At 34.2% G+C, this 27,261-nt stretch overlaps 2 protein-coding genes and 1 long non-coding RNA gene across 4 annotated transcripts; all 3 read right to left on the bottom strand.

Moving 5' to 3' along the window:
* Window positions 1-580: 580 nt before the first annotated feature.
* LOC128166671 (doublesex- and mab-3-related transcription factor A2-like) lies at window positions 581-3,157 on the bottom strand. The gene is made up of 2 exons (XM_052831974.1): window positions 2,626-3,157; window positions 581-1,469 (listed from the first exon to the last, which is right to left on the bottom strand). Exons 1-2 carry the CDS (start codon window positions 3,005-3,007, stop codon window positions 679-681), a joined length of 1,173 nt encoding a protein of 390 aa, XP_052687934.1. The 5' UTR covers window positions 3,008-3,157; the 3' UTR covers window positions 581-678.
* Window positions 3,158-8,293: 5,136 nt separating this feature from the next.
* LOC128165130 (uncharacterized) lies at window positions 8,294-9,451 on the bottom strand. The gene is made up of 3 exons (XR_008241022.1): window positions 9,302-9,451; window positions 8,915-9,099; window positions 8,294-8,535 (listed from the first exon to the last, which is right to left on the bottom strand). It is a non-coding gene; the product is annotated as an uncharacterized LOC128165130 (long non-coding RNA).
* Window positions 9,452-11,044: 1,593 nt separating this feature from the next.
* Window positions 11,045-25,241, bottom strand: LOC128167664 (uncharacterized). Of its 2 annotated transcripts, none has more exons than XM_052833508.1 (15): window positions 25,126-25,241; window positions 23,170-23,286; window positions 22,568-22,612; window positions 21,346-21,433; window positions 18,647-19,758; window positions 18,176-18,346; window positions 15,291-15,412; window positions 14,846-15,020; window positions 13,201-13,293; window positions 12,880-13,044; window positions 12,620-12,739; window positions 12,196-12,504; window positions 12,063-12,116; window positions 11,830-11,917; window positions 11,045-11,735 (listed from the first exon to the last, which is right to left on the bottom strand). In XM_052833508.1, the coding sequence occupies exons 5-15, from the start codon at window positions 18,714-18,716 to the stop codon at window positions 11,360-11,362; spliced, it is 1,743 nt and encodes a 580-aa protein (XP_052689468.1). In that variant the 5' UTR covers window positions 18,717-19,758; window positions 21,346-21,433; window positions 22,568-22,612; window positions 23,170-23,286; window positions 25,126-25,241; the 3' UTR covers window positions 11,045-11,359. The 2 variants fall into 2 exon arrangements, with proteins under 2 accessions (XP_052689468.1, XP_052689467.1); XM_052833507.1 differs by having other exon boundaries at window positions 11,048-11,735; window positions 13,201-13,299.
* Window positions 25,242-27,261: the final 2,020 nt, after the last annotated feature.

The following is a 27,261-nucleotide window of genomic DNA, read 5'->3' as shown; positions in this document are numbered from 1 at the left end:
AGTATGAACAGGACTTAGCCATATCTGTCTGAGAGAGAGAGAGAGAGAGAGAGAGAGGGGGGGGCACGGCTGGTCCCTTCTGTTTGTGTGTAGTGTTTGGCGGTGACATGTATCAGATACCCAGTATCTATTGATATAGATCAACTAAAGATCGTCAACTCCAGCTCACTGTCTCAGAACTTAAATAACTAAGCAAACACAGGTCTGTGTGAAGTGGCGATCAGAGTCAACACATCAGCACCAAATCTGCATAGGATAGACCTCTCCGCGCCGTCAAAGCTGATTTGCTCAGTAAACTGTGACCACATTTGACTTTTTATAAACAGATTTAAGCGATCGCGACCCAAACTCAACAAATAAAGATGGGACCTTCAAAGTTAAGAGAGTGGACTCTCCGTGTGACACGTTATCCGATCTACTAGTCGTCTGCTTAAAAACAGTCCTCAATTATTTATATTTTAATATAATCAGACATGTGAATCACTAAGTGACGTTTTAGTTCTTCATATATAAAAAAAGACATAATTACTGTTTGATGATTTTTGCAACAATCAACTGAAAAAACAAATAGAAATGTGGATTGTAACAGTTTTATTAAATGAAACACAGACATAAAATTCAGCGTAAATGTTCCCCATGTGATATAAAGCATAAACTACTACAATAACTGGTCACAAATTACTCTCGTTCTCTCTCACGAGAGGCGTCGTCCCACATATCTGCTTCGTGTCCCTTTTCTGGGGTTAAACCCTTTCCTGTAAGTTTGTCTGAGTGAGGTTTGTGACAGGAACTGACGTCACTCATATCAAGTCTGTATGGGGTTAGCGGGAACGAACCACTGAAAAATCCCGGAAATGGCGCTGATGTCAGAGGATGCAGGCGAGGGTACGTCAGTTGGTTGTTCGGCGTAAAAATGTCAGGTCTTGTTGAACCAGCCATGTAAGTTGGACGTAAACTGTCTGTCGAGAAATTTGATAGATGAGATTGGAAGGCCGAGTGGATCGCAGATGGATTGAAAGGCCCTGCAGACGAAAACGGGGTGAAGGCCGAGCCCGGCCCATTTTGAGACAACCTGGAGATACCGTTCAGAGATTTCATTGCTGATCCATACTGAAAGGGTTGTAGATAGGGATGTGGCCTGAGGTCGGACTTGATGTGAGGACTTGAAAGCATGCTCTCCTGACTGGATAAAAATTGTTCGATGGATTTCACCAAATCTCCATTACAGCCTTGTAGAACAAGCTCCAAAACAGATTTCCTGTGAAACGGAAATATTCTCTCTAGTATTTCTAGATTAGACAAACGTCCCGGTAGAAAGGCATTGGGCGGGAGAAGGGAGTGGGGGTATGTCGATGGGACGGAGGGCTTTACCCGGGCGGGGTCCATCTCCTCCCCGGAGTCAGGGGTGGATGTGTCGGGGCGTGAATTGGTCGGCTCTGGCGCAGTATTTACCACTTTTGTAGCTGGCTCTATGATAATGATAAAATTTTAAATTATTATTTTGACAATAATAGTCATAATCCATAGCAACAACAATTAAAAATTCATAGCTACCCGGTAATACACGTAATAATTATCAATCTTAGCTAACAAAAATAATGGGGAAAAGTGCGTCATTTTATTTTAATTTTGTTATCTATAAAATAAAAACTTTTATTCACATTGCACACTAAATGAAGAAAAAATATAAAATTGAATAAAAAGAGGAAAGCTCCTTAAACAATAAATTCGACAAAACCTATCATTTATTCACATTTACATATACCGGTATATTTTAATGTTAACAAGTTTATTTTGAATAATTTGAATAACTTACAACTAAAACACTTAAAACTACAAATATAATTCGATAGATATAATATGTTCTATAATTTGCCGCAAATTCAACGAACGTTCAACTGACCACAAGCTAATCATTTCAAAATAAACACTTTCTTGACACGATCGCGAACTCTGAGATTTATTATCTCTCGACGGTTATAGAAATACTATACTCTATCTACATTTGGATACCACATATCGTTTTGGTTTCGCAGACATTTTCATCGCTCAAAAGAAATATTTTAGCAAATAAAAAAATCAATCTCTGAGAAATATTTAAAAGAACAATGTTCCACAGTTAGTTATAATAATTTTTTTTATATGCAAGTTATATACTTTATAATGATTCTGTGTATGCTACATTTTTGACTATATAATTAACTGACGGTATAAAAATCTTCTAAAAAAAAAACAATCATGATAAAGTTTTGTTTTATATTTACAAAATACCGTTATGTTTCATATTTATGAAACATTTTTTTTATATCAACGTAAAATTTTTAAAAAGAAAAAAGTATTGAATGTATTTGTTTAAATTAATTTTTTATTATAGATCGTTTAAAGCATGATTTATATTTTTGAATATCTATGATTTTGTGAATGAAATTGTAGAAAAAAATACTCTAAAAAGTTCTCATTTCTCCTCATTACAAAAAGAACGACAGAATATTGATATGAATTGACATTAATTTACTTTAAATTTTTCCTATTCCTAGAATCGAAGTACTACTTTTCGGATTTTTCATAACGTCCTGCCGTCTATTTAGTCAAAAAGATATTGGGAAGACTTAATCTCAAACATACCATTGTCATCGCTGGAATTGTCGTCTAAATCGTCGGAATCGCTGTCAGTTCCTTTCTTGTCTTTATCCTCAGGTGGGGACACAGTTCCCGGGCCCCAGAGCGGGCCCTGAGTCATGATAGGAAGTGAACCCTCTGTTGCGCACCTGAGTCCGAGCGCAATGGCGTCCTCGGCCGCCTGCTGGCGCTTTAGCGCTACCTGAGCGGCCATCACTCGCTGGCGTTCGGCAATTAGGCTACATTTTGCACAGTTGCAGTCTTTGAATTTACAGTGGCGCTTGTGGCCCTTCAGCCAGGACACCATTCCATGGTTCCTACAGCGGGCACACTTAGGTTTGCGGGTCCCCTTCTCTGTGACGGGGTAGAGCGCTGTTACTGGGTTCATGCTGAGTGGAGTTTTGTTCTCTATATCTCTCTCCGTCTATTTATCTATCTATCTCTTCTCTCCGAGTTTTTTTAATATTTGACAAAATTCTTGACGGGATATAACTATATCACAAGTATAAAGTTTTGATACGATATCATTTGAAAATAAAGTGAAAGGTCCCTCCTTTGCGCCGCCCTCCGACAGCTCAAGAGGCGGTGGTCAATAGCTTTTCAGATGATTTCAATTGGACCTTGAGGAGCACACGTCAAGTATCGGCACACAGGAATGGGTTCTTATTGGTTCATTCGCCAAGAAATAGACACGGCAGTCTGTCAATGATAGATTCATTTCAAATCGTGCAAAACTGTTTGCACTTTTATAAGACGATTGTGTTTAACTACGGTGATGTTTAAATTAACCGAAAGTAAAGAAATTAGCAAATATTACTTTGTTGACATAATATGACGGTTTTATCAATTTAAAGGGCTATCATTTTATAATTTCACCAATTTTCTAATTATACACTTTCAATTTTCAACAATTCATCGTCGTTTAAGGCTTCATACCGGCATGAATGGGGGTATACTTCTCTGCAACAGACTGCTGTAATTATCAAAAGTAGCTATTTTTGAAAAATTCTGCTCATTCTTATATTTGAGCTTGACGGCTTTTCATGCCAAGAACCCTTAAGAAGTGTAATAAAGGGCTTTTATTGGTGTTCTATAGAGCGGCCATTTGGACATCTGTAAATTATATCGTATTAAGATGTGTCACAAATATCTAACGAACATTTCTCGAACACTTCAAATCTTTTCGGATACTTCTTTTTGCAAGTTTGTAAATCAAATAAAGTTATAATGTAATGAAATTAAATTAAATTGAACTGAATAATATCTTAATGTATGTAATTGAATGAATTTTTGGTGGCCCTCGGTACATAGTGCTAGTGAGACATGGGAAAATGGCTATCATCTTGTTATCGGCGGAAAATTTAATTTAATTACATTACTCTCGGACAAAACCCGTGTAATTAAATAATTCTAATGCTTTATTTAGTTAAGAAAGGAGCAGAGTAAACGCACTGAATTTAAACCATAAGGAGTATAGATGCACTGAATGAGGTAAAACTTTAGTTTCGTTCCAGAAAAAAAAAGTGAATTGTAGACATCCTAATGCAAAACAACTGTATTGTCATTCGTCAACTGTTTTTAAAATGAAAAAAAAGTTAGAAAACAGTTTAAAAAATAAATAAAATTTTCTTGATACGATAATAGTTTTAGTCAAACTTTTACCAAATTTGTGGAATGTTTCAAGTTTTCCAGGGAGAATGCGAGCTAATATATTGCAATCATTTTGACATCATTTTCGACATAACCCATTGGCAATTTCATATTTTAAAATGCCTTATGCGGATGGAAATCGAAAGAATTGATATATAAATGTTAAAATCAACTGATAAAAAATTTGAAAATATGGCAAGTAAAAATATAAATTTATCCGATAAATAACAGATATACGAAATATTTAAAGCCAAAAAATATGACGGCAATTTTTTTAATGAAAAAAATCAATTCAATTTAACTCTATTATTTACTCAACTCACATTTGTACATTATGTTTTTGAAAAAATATATGGATAAAATATAAAAGTTAACACGAAGACCAAAAAAAAATGTGCTTTTAAAAAATATGAAAGATGAAGACTAAAGAAATAAAATAGTTTAAAAAAAACACTATGAAGGACAGACTTGTTCACATACTTGAGAAGAATAACATGCTCTCTTTGGTGATTCTTGGGGATATGGCGGAAGCGACATTGCGTTAGCGGGTTATGTACATGTAATTTTTTTCTGCAAAGATGTTTATATTACATCTTTCTATTAATAAATCATCGAATTAACCATAAAGAGAAGGTAAAAGTAACTAAATTATTGTTAACGTAAATCAATAGTTAGATAAAAGAAATAGCCAAGTCCTCATATGTTGGAATATCATGATTATTTCGCGCAGTCCATGATTTTTCTTAGGTTGCTGGAGGTTTCGACCGAGCAGTAAACTGGTTAGAACTGGATCGTATAGATTTCGGTCCTGTCATTTTCTATAGCGGTATGAATTGCAATTAATTTCCATAAGAAATAGAGGGAATCACATTTATTGGATGTAGATATTTCACAATTAACAAAATTTAATTAACGTAAATGTATACAGTTGAGTTTACGGTTGACATTTGTTCTGAAGATGAAAAATTAAGAAAATAGAGTCAAATAACAAATCTTTAGAAAGAATTTTAATAAAAGATATTCTGAATGAAAGTAAGTAGTATTTCTAAAAAAAAAAATGAAATCCGTCAGCTAATTATTCTTTGTTACAGTTTTGGTATATTATCTCATTTTTAAATACTTGTACAAAATACAAACAATCTCTTTTTTTGGACTAAACAGTATTTTTGTCAACGAAGAGACATTTTTGAAATACACTGTTTCATAAACATTTTGCCTAGATACATACATTATCAAGAGAATGAATTAATAAATTTGATGATTTATGCAACTTTATTTTCTATATGACCTTATATGTTGCATTAAAGTTTTAGAATTCATGAAAATTGTTATAAATTGTTTTAATTTTTTTCAAATTCTGCAATGTAACATATATGTTTACCAAAGATGTCTTTTTTTTACCCATTAATAAATTACCTGATTCATAAATAATTTTTTTCTAATAGTATTTATTTATACTTATCTCTTTTTTTTCATTTATTGTAATACAAGTAGGTGTATCTTAATTTGATGTAGAATAAAAATTAGGATTGTAAGGATTTAATCAACCACACATGAACAATAAAAAAAAATCATAGAAACAAAGTTAGTTAAAGTTTTTGGAATCACGTAATTATTTACTTTTTTCTTACAGAACCAGCCGCCAGTTTGCAGTTTTGTTTGTTTGTTTTTTTTTTTTTTTTTTTTGCTTGTTGTTTGTTTTAAGCTATTTAAGCTAGTGAACATTTCCGAAACCCCACTTCCCATGCACGTATAGCAATTAATATTTTCCAACCAAACCTTTTCTTTTCCTCTTATTAAATTATTTTTAACATGTTATTCAAAACATTTTTTCAATGATTTGAATTTTGAGATTTACAGTCGGCAAAATGACTATTGATTATGAAAGCAAGATTTAAAGATTCGCAGAAAACACACAATGAATTTTATAGATAAATAATTGATCAACCTAAGATTAAACAATTTACAATTGTACGAAAACAGTTGTGTTGAAAATATAAATTTGGAAGCCTCCCTGATAAATAGCAATATACACCTCTACAGCATGTTTATACTTGCTGGGATGCTAACATTTTAGAGCTATCAACTTTTGCAATGTGCGCGCGGAACCTCTTGTAAATTTCACGTGTCAATCAAACTGTCATTATAAGCATTTATCCTGCGAGAAAAACGCCAGCGTTTTCAAATGCAATATAGATGTTAACATTTATACGAAATGTATAAGGCTGCAATGTGGCAACCATTATCTAGAATTAAAACCACCCACGTATTCTGCGGTCAAATTTGTACTTTAAACTTTAGAAATAACACACGATTACGAAAAGGAACCTACAATTTCTTTTATATTGATTTTTTTTTATCTATATTGGAAAATTAATAAACGTATTTTAATTATCATATTTTCTATGAAATTCTCTATACAGAATGTGTTTAGTTTGGTAAGAGAAATCGCAGAGTAGCATTTTTTATTTGTTTTTATTGTAGCTAGGATTTTGACATAAAAATCTTCATAAATAAAATTAATATGAATCATATTTTTAGTATAAATAATAAACTAATGTATAATATTAAAAAAGTTCAAGTGTGTATTATTTCTGATCAAAACATGATATGCTACATGTACACAGTTACTAGTTTTTTGACAACTTCAAATTTTAAAGAAGAAAAGCAAATGTCTTCTTTAAGAATGCAACATATCAAACAAAATATATACGGTTTGAATATTAAATAATAGAAAATTGCATTTTGCAAAAATTGGTGACATGACCTCTGTTAATCGATTCGATCTAGACGCTCTTCTCCAGATAGGTCCTGAGTGAAGTAGATTAAATTTCTATCAAATGATCCGGCTATCTATCTATCTATCTATCTATCTATCTATCTATCTATCTATCTATCTATCTATCTATCTATCTATCTATCTATCTATCTATCTATCTTTCTTTCTTTTGGAAAGTTTTTATCCTGCTCTAATTTTTGCTAATTTTTTTGGGTTTGCATACGGTGAGAGGTCTTGACTTTATAGAGAGAGAGAGAAAAAAATCACCAACACTTTTTTTAAACAAAAAAAATGTGCATATAAATGCGTATCTATTCTGTAAATCTTTCCTCTTTATGCATGTGTTTTAACACAATACCGATTCTCATCAAATACATGTATATGTAAACGAAATGCACCTAAATTTTTCAACATTCACAGAAAATTACTTTTTCGTATCAACATTTATATGATGACCACATCAATCATTTTTTTCATTTAATGCTTAACATTTTCCTAAATAAAGAAACAAAATTCATACGTGAAAACGGGAGCTACTACGTTTGGAATGTACACGTTTGGGCGGGGAGGTGGATATAGGTGAGTCATACGACTTCTTATTTTATCAGCATTTTCTTATGACAAAACCATTTTTATTAATTTTTTGTTAATTCGAGGAAGGAAATGTTGCAACCGAAGAAGAAATCACTAGCATTTGTTTTGTGGTTAACTACCCTTTATATGGTACAAAGAAGCCGTAGTTTGTAGACGTTAAGCGACTTGAACTGTCGCTTGCCCAGAGTCTTCCAGAGTATTTGTATGTACACGTATGTCTCGTTACATCCACCCTGTACTCCTAAAGGATAAATTCTCACCTCATTTGCATAAACATACCCAAATCTCTGCTTCTCTCGCCACTTATATCCGGTTGTCTAAATATTTGAGGTCCACCCTAGGAGCCATTTACATATAGTGCCTAGTGGATACTGTGTTTGGTCAGTAACTTGTGTTTGGACACTTGCGTTATATAATCATGTTATAATTATATCAACGGCACAGTGATCGAAAATTAACGGAACTCTTTGTAAAACTTACAAATATTCAAGAATTTCTAGCCATCTAGCGTCACCTTTATTATAGCTCATCTGATTTGAGATCTAAGACTAACACTTGACTTGGTTACTCTTCACAAGGTTCGTATCATCCCCCCCCCTCTCCCAATCAGAGATCAAATTGACTGCTATATCAGTTCGTCATCTGCCTTGAATTGAAACCATGTATCTGGCACCTCTAGTGTTTGTTTCTCTTTTGAAGCTTGAAATCATATCGCGGCATATGGCGAAAATCAGATTTAATGAATTTGTTTTTATAAAAGTATCTCACTTGCGTGTAACTGACATGGCTGTCATGTTTAGCTTATTATTGCCAAACAAATACCGGAGAAAAAGACCACCGGACTGGATTCTGTAAGGGAACGGCGGGGACAGGAACCAAGGACTCTTCTATACCTGTACAAAGAAGCTTGGTCAACTCACGTGTATATAATGGAGAGAGAGAGAGAGAGAGAGAGAGAGAGAGAGAGAGAGAGAGAGAGAGAGAGAGAGAGAGAGAGAGAGAGAAGGTGGTAGACGAAAGGGGGGGGGGGCTGATAAGAGAGCTACAAAAATAAATTGATTAAATCAAAATTTGTTGCGGATGAAACATATTTTCCGAACTTTCATGTGGATTATTATATGTGATGTAACAAGATGATTCCCCGGATTTGCAGAAATCTGTTTATCAGACTGATCGCTGCCGGAAAAAAAGACCGAAACAAAGAAGCTCCTTCCACTAACAAATTCTGAGAAACATTATCGTTTTATCACGAGTTTCCCATCTCTTGTTTACCTCATGGTCGCCTATTATTTACACTCCAAATTAAAAGCTTTTAGAACACTTCCTCTAATGTTCCATCACAACGTTGTCTTGACTTCTCTGATGTTCTCTCTTCTGTTGCTGTAGCTCTCGCTCGAGGGATCGAGTGGGTTTTGTACAAATACCAAGATTAACCCCCGGGCATGATATGAAAAACTCTGAATATAAACCAAATGATACCAATAGATAGTGAATCAGAAACAAAGAAGATAATGTCACACGTAGACATTTCATACTAAAAATCCTTATAAAAGAGATAAATCTAAATTTCTTTCCTGAATTTCAGATCTATTCGAAATAAACCATATATGAAATTGAAATACCATATCAACTGCTATGATAGAAGCCAAATTTAAGCACCTTCTGTTTGTTCCAGTGCAAATTTACCGAGACTTTTTGACATCTGCTCTGGGCGACGTCAAAACTCCTTGAAACAATTTGTTCGTTATCATTTTGTTTCTCGAGCCGCAATGTTTCCATTAAAGTTGATTCGATGAAGAGGTTGACATTTGTCATCCGAGCACTCCAATTGTAATGTCTTCCTGTATAAATACCCACACTGACATATTTTTTCCATTATCCGAGCTTCTTTAAGCGCGCATTCCGTCGTTGTCCTATTTCTCGCTTTCAGAGCGACCGATACCCATGGCTTTCTCCCGGATAAAGTGTCAATTTCTTAAATGTGTGAACATACAATTAGCTAAATAATGACACATTTATCTTTGTTGTGAAAGGTATTAGGATGGGAAAGGTTTAGTCGTTATGACAACGTTTTACAAACGATAAAACTCAAAATCTTAAGATACATTTGTAGTCATGACATGCAGCTAGCACTGCACTCAAAACAGTAGATAAGTTCATTCATTACCTTTTTCATCAGGGTAAAATCTAAGTAAACTGCAAAAAAGCTGGGAAAACTGGTGAGCTTATTTTTAACACAGCTATATAACATTTGGGAAGAAAGATGATAACCACATGTTTTCAGTGTATATAAGATATAAATAAAAACCCAAAACAACCCTTTTAAAAGTATTAATTCATTAACACATCGATCTGAATGACCTATGGCCCCATATAGATTTCTTTCACATGTTTTGTTTGCTAATTTCAATACATCCACAAGATATTTGAGTAAATTATCTTTGATTAAGATTTTTAATATCATTTTCCGACTAATCCGGATTGTGTATGAGAAGTCATGCTTGCCAACATACCCAGCAGACTTGTCGTCTGCCGACTCCCCAATAGACAGCGCGTCCGATGTCCACTAATGGCCGGTACATGCAGTTCTCAGCCTCTTGTGAATAAGTCATACGATCGTGTAATCAAAAGGGATTTGTTTCTTACCAATATGTTGTTAGTATAGCAATTTACATTGGTTTTCTACAGCAGACGATACATGTAAACATAGGTCCTCCTGGCGATTCCAACTGGAGCGAAAGTCAACAATATTGAGTGTGTATTTGGGATTAAGAGACTTTGATGCCATCAAGGGCTCATTACCGAGATGTAATTAATGTGATTTGTCTTGATATGCAGACAATGTATTTGGTGGACGGTGTGTTTAGTAACACAATACCGGGATTTGACGAAAGGTAAACCGTTCTGACGATGTGGGGATAGTCAGTGAAATGTTTGTCTGTTTTTTATCTGTTTTCTTTGAATATTTCACACCATCGTTTTACAAACCCTTAGACGGTAATCCATTGCATTATAAATATTTATGAAAGTCAAATCAAAGCAAGCTGATCGTTGTTAAGATTGATAACTATAATGGCAGGGGTAGAATATAAAACTTGCCAAATGCTAAATTTTGTGTTCAACACTTTTTAATATTTTCAAAATTAACAAATTGTGGGTTTCATAACTCATTTGTTGATATTAAGATACAATAAATAAAATAATAATTTTCAGTGATGTATAAATACGAATATACACTGTAATTTTGAATAAAGAAATCAACTGTAAGTTCATTATTTAACATGCGTTCAATAAAAAGTAACCACAAGAAATCTGTTCAATATATGTAAATTGTTTTTAAAATATGAATTAAAAAAAAATTGGAAAAGTACACGTTTTCCAAAACACTATTTGTTGCCTTAAACTCTTAAGTAGTATATCAATATTTTTAAAATGATTTTAAATAAATTAATGTACTTATGAAAATCTTCGAACCATTTCTATATATTGATGTATATATAATTCATAAATAAAACCTTAATATTTCATTTACTGATTGCTTCTAAAAAAATGCAGAAGACATTGTGCAGTGGATCAATGAAAAATATAAATACAACACAAAAATAATATTCTGGTAATGTAATATTATAAGATGATAATGTAGGCAGTACAAGTACTTTCTACTGGTCGTCTGCTGACGTTGTTTACTAGTATCTGATCGGGTCCGAGTTTCCTCTCCTAGATCTCGCCATGTACGTTCCTGACCACGTGATTGTAGAAGTTATCGACGGTGTCCTTGTCCGGGGAGGGGTGAAGGTCGGAGACGGTCAGGGTGTGGGTCTGACCCTCAGGAACCACCTGGATCAACAGACTGGAACGGTACCAGGGGTCAAGGTCATCGTAAGCTGGGTCGTACGAACCGTTCACGAACGCCTCCGAGGGAAGCTTTTCTGTCATTTTTGCCGAGATGTCGACATCGTAGGAAATGTCGGAGAGCGTGTCCAGAATATCCCGTATTTCTTTCGTGTGACTCTTTTTTCGATTTACGACACTGTAAATGACGTCCGCATTTTCTTTCTTTTTATCAGACGAAAACAAATGTCGTGTTCTTTCTCTGATTAAGAAAAAGGTACACAGAAATATACTTAGACCATTTTATATCTTAAAAGTTTATACTGAACACAGTTAAACCAGTCAAGATACAGTACCTTTTGTAGATGAGACATAATACGATTATGACTACGAGTATCACAACGCCCGCCAAAATGGCGGCCAACAGCAGCAGGAATCCACTGTCTGAAACCATTCAAACGAAACTGTGTTACTAGTGATTGATAATCTATAGTTAGATTGTCCCCCTCAAAATGCATTTAGCTACAAAATATTTTAGTTTTCCAAACATAGTACATGTAGATGAAGTCGCATGGTATGACCAACTCACCGCTTTGATACGGCGAACTTGTCACTGTAGAATTTGTGGTTTCATCACCTGTGTCTAAATAGAGCAAAATGCATTAGAACGAAACGTATAAATGAAAGAAAGACCTATTCATTCGTAAGTATCGGTTTCATACCGATCGAAGTCGTTTCTTTTTGTTGCTCTGTCGTTAAGGAAGGCGTAGAAGACTGTTGCTGTGTCGTTGTGACGACTGATGTCAGTTGCTGTGTCGTTGTGACGCCTGATGTCGGTTGCTGTGTTGTGACGCCTGATGTCGGTTGCTGTGTTGCTGTGACATCTGATGTCACTAGTGTCCATACTGACTCTGCGGTAGATGTGGACCCAGTGGTGGTAGAACTGTGGACCTTTGGTGACGAGGCGCTGCTGGTCTCTGGTGTTATCGTTGATGGGTTCGTAGATGTTTCGCTATCGGGTATTCGCGTTCCTTATAAAATGTTTATGGTGATCAGTGTAAAAATATATTTGTAAATTTATACAAAACGGCCTGGTTTTCAATTTTTTCCATCTTTTCAGTGGGTTTAGCTTGCCAACAACCTTACCTTTTTCGCAAAGGTACGGTAACTTTTCTTTACAGTCTTTCTTTGTAAGAACAGCTGTGCCGTTTTGGCCAATGCTTAAAGCCAAGCAGTGGAAGAGAGAATTCCCTTTTACAAGAACATCTGCAATTTAATAGTTGACACAAAACAATTAAATAAATCAAATAAACTGTGATTAAATTATAAAATACGTTGTAAGCAGTAGTGCTATGACAGTTTAACAATTCAGATCAAAAATGGCATCGAACATTAACGTTTCTGACCTTGACCCCAGTAGAGATGACTCCGGCGGGATATTCCGGTCCACGCCAGGGTCGGACTTTGTGTAGGCGTTTCATAATAACCCTCAAAAGAAGAAGTGAGCACAATGTTGCATCTGATCACTGCTTCCGCCCAGGTTACTGCGACCAGACTCAGGTTCTTATTGCCTACACAACAGTACAGGTGTTTAATGAGGGAAGAGTACCGAAAAGCAATTATACCATGAGTGTTGGAAGATTAACACTTTTTCGCTAGGACCGATGTCGAGAACAAACTATGAATTCTAATTTGGAATTTGTGTTTAAACAAGTGCATGTACTCACATATATATGGCAGCTTTGTATCACATGGAAGGTACTGATGTGAGGATAAACGACTTCCCGGAACAATCAACGCAGCTGCGCAGTCGCCAGTTCCTGTACCTAGGCAGCAAGGGATAGTTTCAGATAAAGTTCTACCTTAATATATTCCTAATATGATTTAGAATTGATAAACCATGTTGGAATAAGAATGCAACGAGTATGCCCATTTTGTAAGTACGGGTGATGCAAAACGAAACTTGTGCCTTTGACTATTTGGTTGGCTTACTCCAGACGAGAGGTAAAATAAATGATACCGAAGAGATACAGAACCATTTTAACAAGGCCTTGGACTTTCAGTAGGACGTTACTATCTATTTCTTGCGTCAAAACAAGTTGAAAGTGACGCTGGTTTCAAGTGAAATATACACCGATTGTGTAGTTTTGGCTCAAAAGCCAGACAAATCTTGTTGATTTCAAAGAGCAATGGCTGCATGGCTAGCAATAAAATAGACAGTGCTACGTCACAATGCTGTTTGAAACTAACTACCCAAAGTCCAAGCACTTGTTAAAATGGTTCTAACCATGCCGATAGTTGCAACTGACGACCTGTTATTGATGGCTTGATATTAGTGGATTTCGTTGATAATTTGCAACCAACAAAGAAATTTTTTTTATCGAGACAACATGAAAAAACAATCTTCGACAGATCAGTAAATATTTTTTGTAATATGTTCATAATCCACACGTGGTTATCTTTCTGTTTCGTCATACTACATTTTTTGACATCTTTCTGGCAGCAGAAAGTAACAATGACATATAAGAAGGATTATTCCAATTACAAATATTTCTGGTCTATTTAAACTGTATAGTATTATACAATTATAATTATTATAATATTATATATTATATAATATTCAATTGAATATTGTATAATTGTCACTCTAATTATATGCTATCACAATTTTGATATCTATACGTTTTGCTAAGAACTAGATACGTTTTCTATTCTCAGCTCTTCACAACAGATGTGATACAGATCCTGTCTTTTTAAAGTATTAGAGCACCGGAAACGTTTGTTCGATACACGTTTCTGCTGCCAGGGGTCTGTCTCCGGAACTATGTTGCTTGAATTTCCTCTGTTTTCATTCCGCACTTATACCTTTCTTTGCTCCTTATACGGCCTTACAACTATTTCAGAGAAAGAATTAGTGGACAAATACATAAATTTTCTTATAATGTGATTTCGAGATAATTTGCTAATTTTTCATAATTTTGTTAACTAAATTTTTTATTTTGTTAACTTTTTAAACCTCCCTCATACAATTATCAGCAGAGAGTTGACAATTCGTATAATATATGCATGACGGAGTTAACATCAGAAGCAAAAACCATTAAATTAAGTTAGTGAATATATTTTTATGAGAAAAAATCTATAATGTAAGTTGCCTGTGGTGAATAGGGACGGGTAATCAACAAATTACTAGTACCCCTAAGATCTACTGCAATTTTAAGATTAAATTTTTTAACATTAAATTATTTAGTAGGGACAATTTCTATAAATTCAAGCTCTTAAATTTGAGTATTTTCCTATATCTATATACAGAGTTCTCACTCTAAAGGAGATCAATAAAGTCTATAAATGGCTACGACCACCGTTCTTATATACCGTTATAGGGTCCAAATGACTCCCCCTGGATCTGTGCGTACTGTAGGGTGGCGACCTGTCCAGCAGCCAGACTGCCTGAGTACCCGTACAGATCATAGGGAGAGGACGGCAGGATTCTGTTCTCACAAGAATACCCCTGGAACACCAATTTATAGCCACAATAACAGGCCACTTCCTACAAAGATAGTTAAAGATGGTAAGATACAATACTAGTAACATAACAGGATAAACCATTAGACAATGAAGATATGGCCATATTGTTTATATTGAGATATGTATTTTAATTACATCACATGTCGAGTCTCAAATAGTATAAGTCATCTTGTAAAATAAACAGTATAAGTCATCTTGTAAAATAAACAGTATAAGTCATCTTGTAAAATAAACAGTATAAGTCATCTTGTAAAATAAAAAGTAAAATGACGGCTTGAAATAACAAACTTACAGACAAAGCAAAGACCACGAAGTTTTTGCACGCGTGGAAACAATCGTAGAGCGCCTGGCCGTTCCCTCTAACGTTTATGTCAGTTTTCAAGGTCATATTTTTCTCTGTCACTTTCTTACAGGCTGCAAGGAGGAAATGTATATATCCTTAACTTTGATTATTTCTTGTACTCGGGAACGACTGATGGTGATGACTACGGTCTCTAACAGTAACATTCTCAATGAAAGAGTTTTCAAACTTAAAATCATCGCATGCAAATTGATCGTTTAAGTTTAGTTTACCTTTGAAATTATATGACAGATGTTACATTATTTTATATATAAAATTAAAAATCATTGTTTTTCCATTCAGAGAGTTTATGTTATATTTTACCACTAAGATGGATAATGTTCTGTGTTATCATTCAATAATAAATGTTATGTTTTTATCATTGAGATAGTTCATGTTATGTTTGATCACTGTGATAATTAATGTTATGTTTTATCAGTGAGATAGCTAATTTTTATGTAACCACCGAGATACTTCATCTATGTTTTACACATGAGATAGTTTGTTATGTTTTATCAGTGAGATAGCTAATTGTTATGTAACCACCGAGATACTTCATCTATGTTTTACCCATGAGATACTAGTAGTTAATGTTATGTTTTATCAGTGAGATAGCTAATTGTTATGTAACCACCGATATACTTCATCTTAGTATGTTTTACTCATAAGATAGTTAAATTTATATTTTATCACTTAGATAGTGAATGTTCTGTTTTGTTACTGAATAATGTGTCGGCTACCGCTTAGATAGTTATACTCTGTCCCGAGTTTTTGTTTCCACCACTTTTTGCTTGATATTTCGATAATAATGAATACCTTTGTGCTCAAACTACGTTCATCCACAAATATGAAAAATGTCAAGATTATCTGTTTTGAATCGCCCCCTCTACCGCTTCAGGTTTCAATACACATCCAAAAATAGAAAGTCTACGGGGAATTTGCATTGCAAGAGCCATTTATAAGCCCGGATGATAACGTTGAAAAATTTTGCGAGGCATCCCGAGTACTTCCGAATGGAGAAAAGATGTAAACATTTCCCATTATAAATCTCCGTAAGAAATTTGTTTTCGTTTCTTTGAACTTTTATGAGTAAAAAATGATTATTGTTCAATGAAGATGTCTTGGATATATTCCATTTTATCGATTTCAACTGTATTTCTTTCACAGGTATGTAAATTTTTATTAAAAATCATCAAATTTAAAAGTGATGAAAGCAATAACTTGGGACGTGTTTTATAACTAAAAATGTTTAGGTTACCGCTTAGGAGAGTTTAGTTGTTCTGTGTTACCGCTGAAGTTAATGTTTTATGTACTTTGTACCACTGAGATAGTTAATGTTCTGTGTAGTCACTGAGATAATTAATGTTATGTTTTATCACTGAGATAGCTATCTTTATGTATAACCACTGAGATAATTAATGTTATGTTTTATCACAGAGATAGCTATATTTATGTATAACCACTGAGATAGTTAATGTTATGTTTTATCACTGAGATACTATCTTTATGTATAACTACTGAGATAGTGAATGTTCAGTTAAACAACTAAGATGGTAAACGTTAGGATTTAGCAATGAGATAGATAATGTTTTAAACCACTGAGTGAATGTTCTGTGTAACCACTGAGATAAAGTGAATGTTCTTTGTAACCACTGATATATAGTGAATGTTCTGTGTAACAATTGAGATTGAGTGAATGTTCTGTGTAACTACTGAGATAATGAATGTTCTTTGTAACCACTGAGATAATGTTATGTTTTACTACTGAGATAGTTTATGTAATGTTTTACTACTGAGACAGTTTATGTTATATATTACCACTGAGATAGTTTATGTAATGTTTTACATCTGAGATAGTTACATGTAATATTTTATGTTACGACTGTGATGTTAATGTTCTGTGTTAATAACACTGAGACTGTTAACGTTCTTTATTAAAACTTGACAAAGAGCGAACACAGTAAAAATTCATGAATTTAATATTAATAATAATTTGTTCACTTCGATTCACTTTTAGCAATATATATTATATACAAATGTAATATAAAAAATTTCATTGATTTATTCTACTTTTTAAAAATAAATTTACAATCTTGTGGCTTCATGCTAATTTTTTAAAACAAGTTTTTAAAAAATGATTTTTTAAAGATTACGAATAATGATTGATATTTACATAACTCCTCAACACCTGTTTATTACATAACTGTGAAATCAACTGAATCATTTAAAAAATAAATAAATGATGGTTTGTCCCATACTTTATATTTTGTAAAACTCGGTTTTGAGGGTAATTCTAATGGTTTTAGGAACGTTTTGAACATAGTTATGCGGTTTCTCTTCGGGCTTCCTAGTTCTTAAGTTAAACCTGCGGATATCGCTAAATCTTAATGTGTTCTGTACCATAGGGCAATACTTTTCAAACTTTGTAGCATTTTACATATAGAAAGACGTATATTCTTTTGTCTTTTTAAAAAAAAAAATTCTGATGAGAGAGAGAGAGAGAGAGAGAGAGAGAGAGCATGGATATTTTCGGTCACAGAAACTGTCTTATGTGTAATCTGATTTATAGATAAATTTAGTATTTTATATTCTAATATACATGTAACTGGAGTAGAGTATAATTATCTGACTTAATAAAAGTTATAATTTTCAAAAATTCCAATTTATCCTTCAAAAGTTTCATTGAAATTGTTTTAAACTCACGTTTAATTGTTATTTAAATGAATCAAACGATAATTAAGTATACAACAGCCCCCTTCCCCACCCACCCCCCCCCCCCCCCAAAAAAAGAAGAAATACCGAGTCAATTACATGAATTCAAATAAACATTAACTTACTATAGACTTGGAACCATGGCGTATGGTGGGATAGTGCTCCGATCCAGAAGGACTGTTCCGGAAGTGCCGAGTCCACAGGGATCTGTTCCGGACTAACAGGACCAGATAGCCGGAAGCCCGCCAACTCACACGTGGAGTTCGCAGACGACCACGAAGTCTGCTTGTTTACGACTTTTATCCAACAAAATATGAATATTGAATATTGCAAATAGTCATATGATATAAAATTATATTTAAAATCATAACCCAACAGAAACCCATTTTAATATACTTTTTTCAAAGGACAATAAAAAAAGACATGAAATTTTTTGTAATTAAAATGTTTGTATTTTCACAACATTGTATACAATCAATTTTTACAAAATTAACAAATAACAACTCAGTAATTTTATACTCCATTATTTAACATAAACGCATTACTACTGTGTATTTTTTTTTATTGTTTTCTTTCAAATACATAATTACTGATACCTTCAAACTGTGACAAGGACGAAACAATAAGTGTCTGCAGAGAAAAAATGGCACAGAACAGAAGTCCCATCTTGATATATCCGCGAAACGTTTAAATGTAAATAAAACAATACATGAAAAACAACCTCAACATCGAGCAATCTTTTTGTTTGACAATTTAATGGTTTTTCCAAATTTACATTTTTATTGCTCTTTAGTCTTTAAAGCACAACTTTCATAAATGAAGTCACGCAAATCTAAGCAATTAAAGGAAGAGTAGCCTCATGAATTGTAAATTTCTGTCCGTTAAAATATTTAAGTATAAGCAGATACAATTAGATAGGTTACATTACTGGTTAGAGCTTTTAACATGTCTGTATATCAGGATATTTACCCCAATACATCTGTACTCCTCGAACGCATTCACCGGAAACCATACATAATTGAAAAAAATGCATTTCCAAAGGCAACAGTTCTAAATAGCATTATTTTTTCTAAATAGCATGAAAGCACACAATTTTCAAACCGGAATAAAGATAACAATCAAACAATGTCCACAAGAGTACATATATATTACATGTTTGTAATTGATTGCATTGTCGACCTTACTTCTGGATGCAGACACTTGTCCAGAAATTTTCTCGTTTGAAGGGGAGGGTGTGCTTGTTAAGGATAGGGGTCTAAAACTTGTTTTTGGTTATATTTTAGGGTTAATTCTCTAAAGGGTGTGGGGGATTGGACCCCCTGATGCTGGGAGTCATTGTAGATGTGTGAGGGATTGGACCCCCTGATGCTGGGAGTCATTGTAGATGTTTGAGGGATTGGACCCCCTGATGCTGGGAGTCATTGTAGATGTTTGGGGGATTGGACCCCCTGATGCTGGGAGTCATTGTAGATGGTCGTAGTCGTCGTCGGTCAGTATGCGGCCTAGACTCTGCACACGTGCATGGTCATACGTGCGGTCGGATCCTCCACTATCCCTTGGATTTCCTTGAGGCGTCTTGTCCGTACTGTTTACACATTCCTCCACCTCCGCATACAATGGCGGAATATTTACCCCTTCCATCCCTACTTCGTAGTTCTTATTGTGGAACGATACCTTGCTCGATCGCCTTGCTTTTAATTTATTTCTCCTTAAATATATAGAAAACAAATTAATACAGTAAATTTGACAGTAACTTATGATAGAAACAACTAAAGATACTGTGAGAAGGCTCACAATTGATACCCCCGCTAAGAAAAAAAAATCATAACTCAAGTATTGTCCTATCATAGGAAATGATAGATGCTATCTATTTATAGTCTGTCCCAAGTTATTGCTTCCATCATTTTTTGATTATTTTTAATAAAAATACACATACCTGTGAAAGAAATGCTGTTGAAATCGATAAAAGGGAAAATATCCAAGATATCTTCATTGGCAAATTATCATTTTTCAGTCATAAAAGTTCACAGGAACGAAAACAGATTTCATACGGAGATTTATAATGGGAAATGTTTACATCTTTTCTCCATTCGGAAGTACTCGGGACACCTCGCACAATTTTTCAACGTTATCATCCGGGCTTATTAATGGCTCATGCAATGCAAAATTTCAGTAGACTTTTTTTGGGGGGGATGTGTATTGACGCGATAGAGGGGGCGTTTCAAAACAGTTAATCTGGACATTTTTCATATTAGTAGATGAATGTAGTTTGAACTCAAAGGTATTTATGATTATCGAAATATCAAGCGAAAAGTGGTTGAAGCAAAAACTCGGGACAGAGTATAACCGTCCACGTTCTATCAATAGCAACTGCTTTATTTTTTTTAATATTGTTAATGCTAATATGAGTACACAAACCAATATCTATTCTTTAAATTCTATTTAATTTAAACTTAGCTGTTAATCTTGAAGACAATTGCATCCTATGATAACAAACATGACTGGAATCAAACAATAATCCACATGTCAAGCAGCCATTTGATAATTTGAATTTTGGTATACTGAGCCCGATTTTTATTTTGCACACTATCTTTTTTCATAAAAAAAGATAAAAAGAGCAAGGTGGGCCATTGTCAGAGGGCGGGCGGTGATAATGATCTAACAATCAATTTTATGTGGCCCGACACAAACAAGCTTTGTGTTGAATTTTACCTTCCATAAACACAATACAAACACAGACAGATATTAAGCACTTTTTAAAAAACGACCTTGACGTTGCCCAAAATGACCTGTCAAGGTCATGACACACCCTCAGGTCATAAGCAATCTTTGTGTGAAATGAGGACTTCTAATGTTTCTCCATAAGAGAGATAAGGACTGAACACGAAGTTTGCACTTTTTTAGTCAGTGACCTTGACCTTATGACCTTGTGTCAAGGTAATGATACACCCTCAGGTCATGTGCAATCTTTGTGTGAAACAAGAACTTCTATTGGTTCTCTATAAGAAATATATGACACGAATTTTGCACAGACAGACGGAAAGACGGACGGACAAGGTGATTCCTATATACCCCACCCCTCACACACATTGTTTGCGGGGGTTATAATTACTGTAAGTGTAGCGAATCAAATAACTTGATCTGAGGGGAACGCGTGTTTTGTAGTTGAACCATTTTCTATGGTCCATCCTTTGGTATAACATGTATACCATCCAATCAGGTTGCCCAATATTCGTGTGAATGTTGCATGGCCACAGTGTGAATCTCAAAATATATTGAAATCATATACATTTACCTTTTCAAAAGAATAACACCGACGACAATCAAAATAACAAGGAGTCCAAAACCTGAAGCCAACCCAACAGCTGAAGATATAGAAGTATCTACAAAGAATTAAAAAAACCGTTATATTGGTGGAATCAACCGCATTAGAAACAGGTTCTCGCAACTTAAGAAACGTTTGATTCTTAAATTAAACGGACTGTATTATATTTCATGTTGTTCAGCATGATATGGTGGCACGGGACAGTTTTTGATACAATTCATTGTAGCCAAGGGATGCATGTCTTCGGAACTCTGTAACTAGAATTTCCTCAGTTCCCATTCAACACAAATACTTTTAATTCAGTCTTTATAATGCCAATCACCAATTTCTGAAGGAAATTACTAGTTAAAACCTGTAAAATTCTCTACATACTGGTTTTTATGAGATTTTGACCCTTTCATATTTTGCTAATTTTTCATGATTTTTCTAATTTTTAGACCCTCCCCCCAACTAATTCCCTGCAGAGGGTTGACCTTCCGTACCGCGTGCATGTTGCATTATCACATGTCAGAAACTTACCGGTGTATAGTTTACAATGTCCCATCGACCTAATTTTCGTGTTATTTTACCTCCCATCTGTAACTTGCAATTTCACTGTGTAAAGTCAACACAGCAGTCATAGCCGCAGGTTTCGCATTTTACTTCTGATTCTCATGTACCTAACATATGGGGCCTACATATTACATATCAATTTCAACAAGAGACACCCCTCTAACTAATTATAATCATTAAAAATAATTTCATGAATTTTAGCAACACTTATAAGCAACTTATAAGCAACTCTCAATTTTACAAAAAAATCCGAAACTGTCCCTTGCTACCTAAATACTTGAGAGGCGTTTAGCAAAAGCTGATGTCACATGCTTTTCATATTTTTGGTTTCTGCTGACGAGTGAATATCCGAAGTAATTGAATATACATGTATACTTGCAGAGTTGTTTTGTTTTCATACGTTCGTGAAAAGCGTCTTGCTGATGTTGTTCAGAATATCATTTTATACGATTATATAATAGGTTGGATACAACCGTACGAGGCTTTATAGAATTTAATATATGTATGTCTTTTCAAAGCATTTTTAAATGTATAAAAAGGCAAATACGTACTCTCTTCCGTCAAAAATGACAGTGAACAAATATTGAGGTGCTTATTTCTATTATTAGAGAATGCTATTAAATGTATAACTCATACGAACCACTATTTTCTGTTGCTTCATTTGTATATCCTTTCAATATGGTTCCTTTACAAAAAAAAATAGTATATGAAGACATACATGAACCACTGAACAACATGTTGTTATACTTTTTTGTTCATTCATGGATATAAATTAAGACATTGAAAAGGTTATTAACACCGAATTAACAGCAGCCTGATACCTTTATTTTAAAACTTAAAAAATGCTGAAAGCAAAGAAATAGGTAAACAATTTAAATCCGTCCCGGCGCGAAAATAATTTCTCTTCGTTGTGCAACAGACAAATACTAGTAAAAAAAACACCAAGAGCAATCGACATGTCTGAATACCTCGGGTTCTACCTGAACTATATATTATTTAAATATCCTGTAAAATAACCAATCTTTAACTAAGAAGAAACTTTACAGTTACTACAATTGTCTAATCGTATTTCGAATAAAAAATTTACAGACCAAACTCATTTTAGCGAAATTTTAGTTCCATTACCCGACAAAAAAAAATCTACAAGTCTACAAACATCGTTCGTGTTAAAATTATTGTGATGGCAATGCTACTGAAATATAATTCCATTCATAAATGTTTAGTAGAAGTATTTATATATACCGTGTTCACACAATGGCGTTAGGTTTGTATCGCAAGGAAACTCGTGTACAGATATGGCGTTACCAGAAGAAACGTTTACAGCTATACAGTCAAACAGACTGGTACCTTTCCTCCAGTCTGATAAAGAGAACAATGAAATAAGAAACAAACAAACAATGGAATATTCAGACATACATGTAACCGTGATAAACATGATAAACGTGATTTAATATATGCTAAATAGAAATTTGTTTTAATATTTGGTTAATTGTTTTTGTGATTAAAAAATAACCTCGGAAATAAATGAATAAATAAAATGTGTTCGTCGCGGTAGGAGTTGGGGAAGGGAGTCGCTACTAAGCATAGTGTTGCTACAGCAGAAAAAAATCCTTTTGTTACATTTATTTCGAGCGCTAGCAACTACGTTGGTCATTTATTTTTTCTGGTTTACGCATGCTCGACTTCACGGTAGGGCATCCATTTTACCATGTCAATTTCGTTCTATCATCTATCCTTGATCTGAAGTTTTGTGTTTTGTTGTCTAACCTGTACATAAATGCCAAAAAAAGTAACAGTGGCGGCTTAGGTCTTATTATGCCAAGACGGTACAGTTCAGTTATTTTCAATGTTTAATATAATAAATAGCTAGCTTTTCTTAACTACCTTCCTTGATCTTTCCGTCAAGATCGGAAAAACAACCTCGCATACGTTTTCTGAGCTTGCCGGAGAGGCCTGACAAGATACGACAGCTTCGAAACAAACAGTACCATAGGTTCTACTATCTCGTATTTTTCACCTCGAAATTCAAAGTATTTACAGTAAATCGAGAATGATTTAAGCACAGTTAATGATTTATGTCATTGCTGTTATGAAGCTTTCTCTAAACTAACCATTCTGAATTTAGATCCCCACCCCCAACACAATTCCAGTGCACCACTGCGCCTTCCTATTAATGATTAATCCGATTCAGAAAATTAAACGAATCGTCAGAAACTATATACTTCTGTGTTTTATGATGGCTACAGAGCTAGTTCACCTTTCTTTTTTAAAGATGTTTGTTTAGAACTTATTTTATCCACCAATTAATGGAGATAAAGTTTAAAATCATTAAACTTCTGATGTTTATATTATACCCAGTTTCTAGGAAAAAGACTATAACCACTCTTTCTCGCAAATTCTACTTCAAAACTAAAGGGACAAAATAAAACCCTGGATCTAAATTTAAATGATGATTACGATTTAAAAGATTTAAAAGATGATCACGATTTGAGCTATACGATTCGACCTCGACAGTACATTGGTATATCTATCTAGCCTGACTGACCATATTGACACACCGCAACTGAACGCAGCGCAGTGCGGTGTTTGTCTCCTTCAACATCGGTCCAGATCATCGGGAGTTAGAAAGCACGAATAAATGCGACATGTTTGCGCTTAGTAACAGGCAGTGCGATCTGATACTTTGTCGCAGAAAAGTTTTTAACAGCCAATAGCTGTTCTACGAATAACACGATGGCCACCGACAGACCTCAAGATCTGGTGGGATCTGATGCGATTACTACGACTGAGACCGCGATTTCAATCGTGCTGCGTATCGTGGTAGTAGGAACGTAGCATTACGCAAAATATGCCTTGGTCAAGAAAAGACAGATAACTCTGTATTTCGGGTTTAACAGGAATATATTTATACACATTAATAGCGTAGTAGACTTTTATATGTGTTTTAAAACCAGTAACACAGTACTCTCTTTTGTTTTTTGAAAACTATAAACTGATTTCTTTTCAAATCAATTGAATTGCAACTAAATGTAGATGTTCTTAAAATTAACGGTAAAACGATTTATTGAATAAAAATAAAATATAAATTGGTGAAAGAAATCAAATACTGGGTATGCGCACTGAAATTTGAAATGTCAGAATAATTATTCAATCGTACCAATTTCAATGAATGTTACATATTATATAAAGCCACTTTACCCGTTGCCCAGATTCTCCCGTAGTTCTGCCGTGTGATCCCCGTCCATCCAGTGGTTCCATTGGTGACATTGTATTTTGATAAATCACTAAAGCTGGCTGCAGGTCTGTCACATGACGTCACTGCGTCAATCCAAGTCTTATTAGGTATACCCATTTCACCAATTTCACCTAGGGAAATGATTCAGTCTTGGAGTAATAATTGTTCCTTATTAGCTAATCAAACTCTCATTAATAAAATTTTACCTGAACTTTGCAGGATATACAAAAATGATTTTCAGGTACAAAATACAAAACGAAGCCAAAGTCAGATTTCATTATCTAGAACTCGACTGTCTAGATATTTGATGATTCGCCTAAAATGCCGAGATAAAATATAGAAACAAGAGTTTGGGATACTGTCATAATGGCTTATTCAAGGTTACGCAAAAATGTTTCTAATATTCTAATAATGAATTTTCGTGTATTTTTTTCTTGACTTTAGCCAATTAATTATATAGAGTATCTTGGTTTATACTGACATATTGGAGGGAGCAGCGTGCTACACGGCAACAGTTGGTGATAGTTTGCCGACACAGTCCTGGTAAAGGCCACGCAGTCTCCTTGGATACCACCTACAACAAAACCTGAATTATCATGGACTGAAAAAACTGAACATCAGACGATACGTATAAATGTTTGTGTGTGTACGTCATTCAAGGCTTAGATTTTGGACAAATTTATATTTGTTTTTTTTTGGTTTTTTTTTTTTAGATATGTTCATGATGTTGTCAAAAATTATAGTTTTGCTTTCAATACATAAATTTTACTGATAATCAAGAAAAAAAAATAATACAACGGCGAGTATGATAACATAACCCCCAAATATGTTGGTATCTAGTCAATTTTTATTAACAATAAAAAGTGTTCAACAAAGGTAGATCAAAGTTAGGTATCCGGCAATGTAGAAAAAGTCAGAAAAAACAAAAGTTTTGGATAATAAAAACCTGTCCTCAAATAAAAAATCAGGTTCAAATACTTAAATTTAACATTCTATCATTAATATCGAAGAATATGTATTCTTTACTTCTTATTTTTGTAAATTTTCCAAATTTCATTTAGATTTTACAATTTCCGTTTAGAGAAACTGTTGCATGTTATTGCCTTAAACGGCAGTTTATGTCCACTTTGGTGATATTGTGTCACCAATTAAGTAGAATATATAGTCAGTAAAACACATTCAGTTGTTTTGCTTCATAATTGTTATGGGGACTGCATAAACTTTTTTTTCAGATTAAAGAATCTATGCAGCATTTTAGAGATTCAGAAGAGAAAAGTATTCATGTACTAGGAAGACATATTTTTTAGGTTTCTCAAACTAAATAAGATGTTATTCTTTAGACTCCAAGAAAAAATTATGCCAAGTAGGAACTGCTTCCATTAGGTGTTGGGATGCTTTTTACCGTTTATTTTTTCTGGAATCAGGCTCGCTAGCAGATACTGAGTGGCTCTCGGTCCTGAGGCCGCTGAATTCGACTGTTGACAGTAACATTTTTTATCCTTCCAAGATTAAAAAATAAAACAAATATCATTTTAAAAAATGAATTTCGAAAAGGAATTAATGTTATTGGAATGTCAGGAGGGCTGGGTGACCGTGGTCGTATTAAGACTGTTTATTTCCTTTTCCCAGCGTCTTTGTCTGGCCGTTATAACACTACGAATCATATAGGATATGTAATGTATAGTTCAAGACATTTCATAAGTGACGTAAATGGAGAACTGTTGGGGCGCAAGCGGGGTAAAAATGTCAACAATTTAATATTCAATCGTGCAAATGCTGAAAATAATATAAGTGATAAGGAATCATTCTTTAGGTATAATGAGATAATCATCACGGTCGTGCCGTGATCAAATCTATCATTAAGCCCTTTGTTGGAATCCATTTGATCATGCCCCGACCATAATTGATGGCCACCTCATTCTACTCAAAGAATGATGCCTTTATATTCCTTGAATTTATATTCTTGAGATGAAGATATATAAAATATTCAAATCTTAAAACTAAAACATTCAGAATTTTTATTTACTATACAATATAATTTGTGGCTAAAACTCATAAAGTAGATATGATCAGTGATCGGTTGGGCATCCAGCCTCCTT

Source organism: Crassostrea angulata, chromosome 10, assembly GCF_025612915.1.
Source record: "Crassostrea angulata isolate pt1a10 chromosome 10, ASM2561291v2, whole genome shotgun sequence".
Classification (NCBI taxonomy): Eukaryota; Metazoa; Mollusca; class Bivalvia; order Ostreida; family Ostreidae; genus Magallana; species Magallana angulata.
This window is presented reverse-complemented; position numbering and strand designations above follow the sequence as displayed.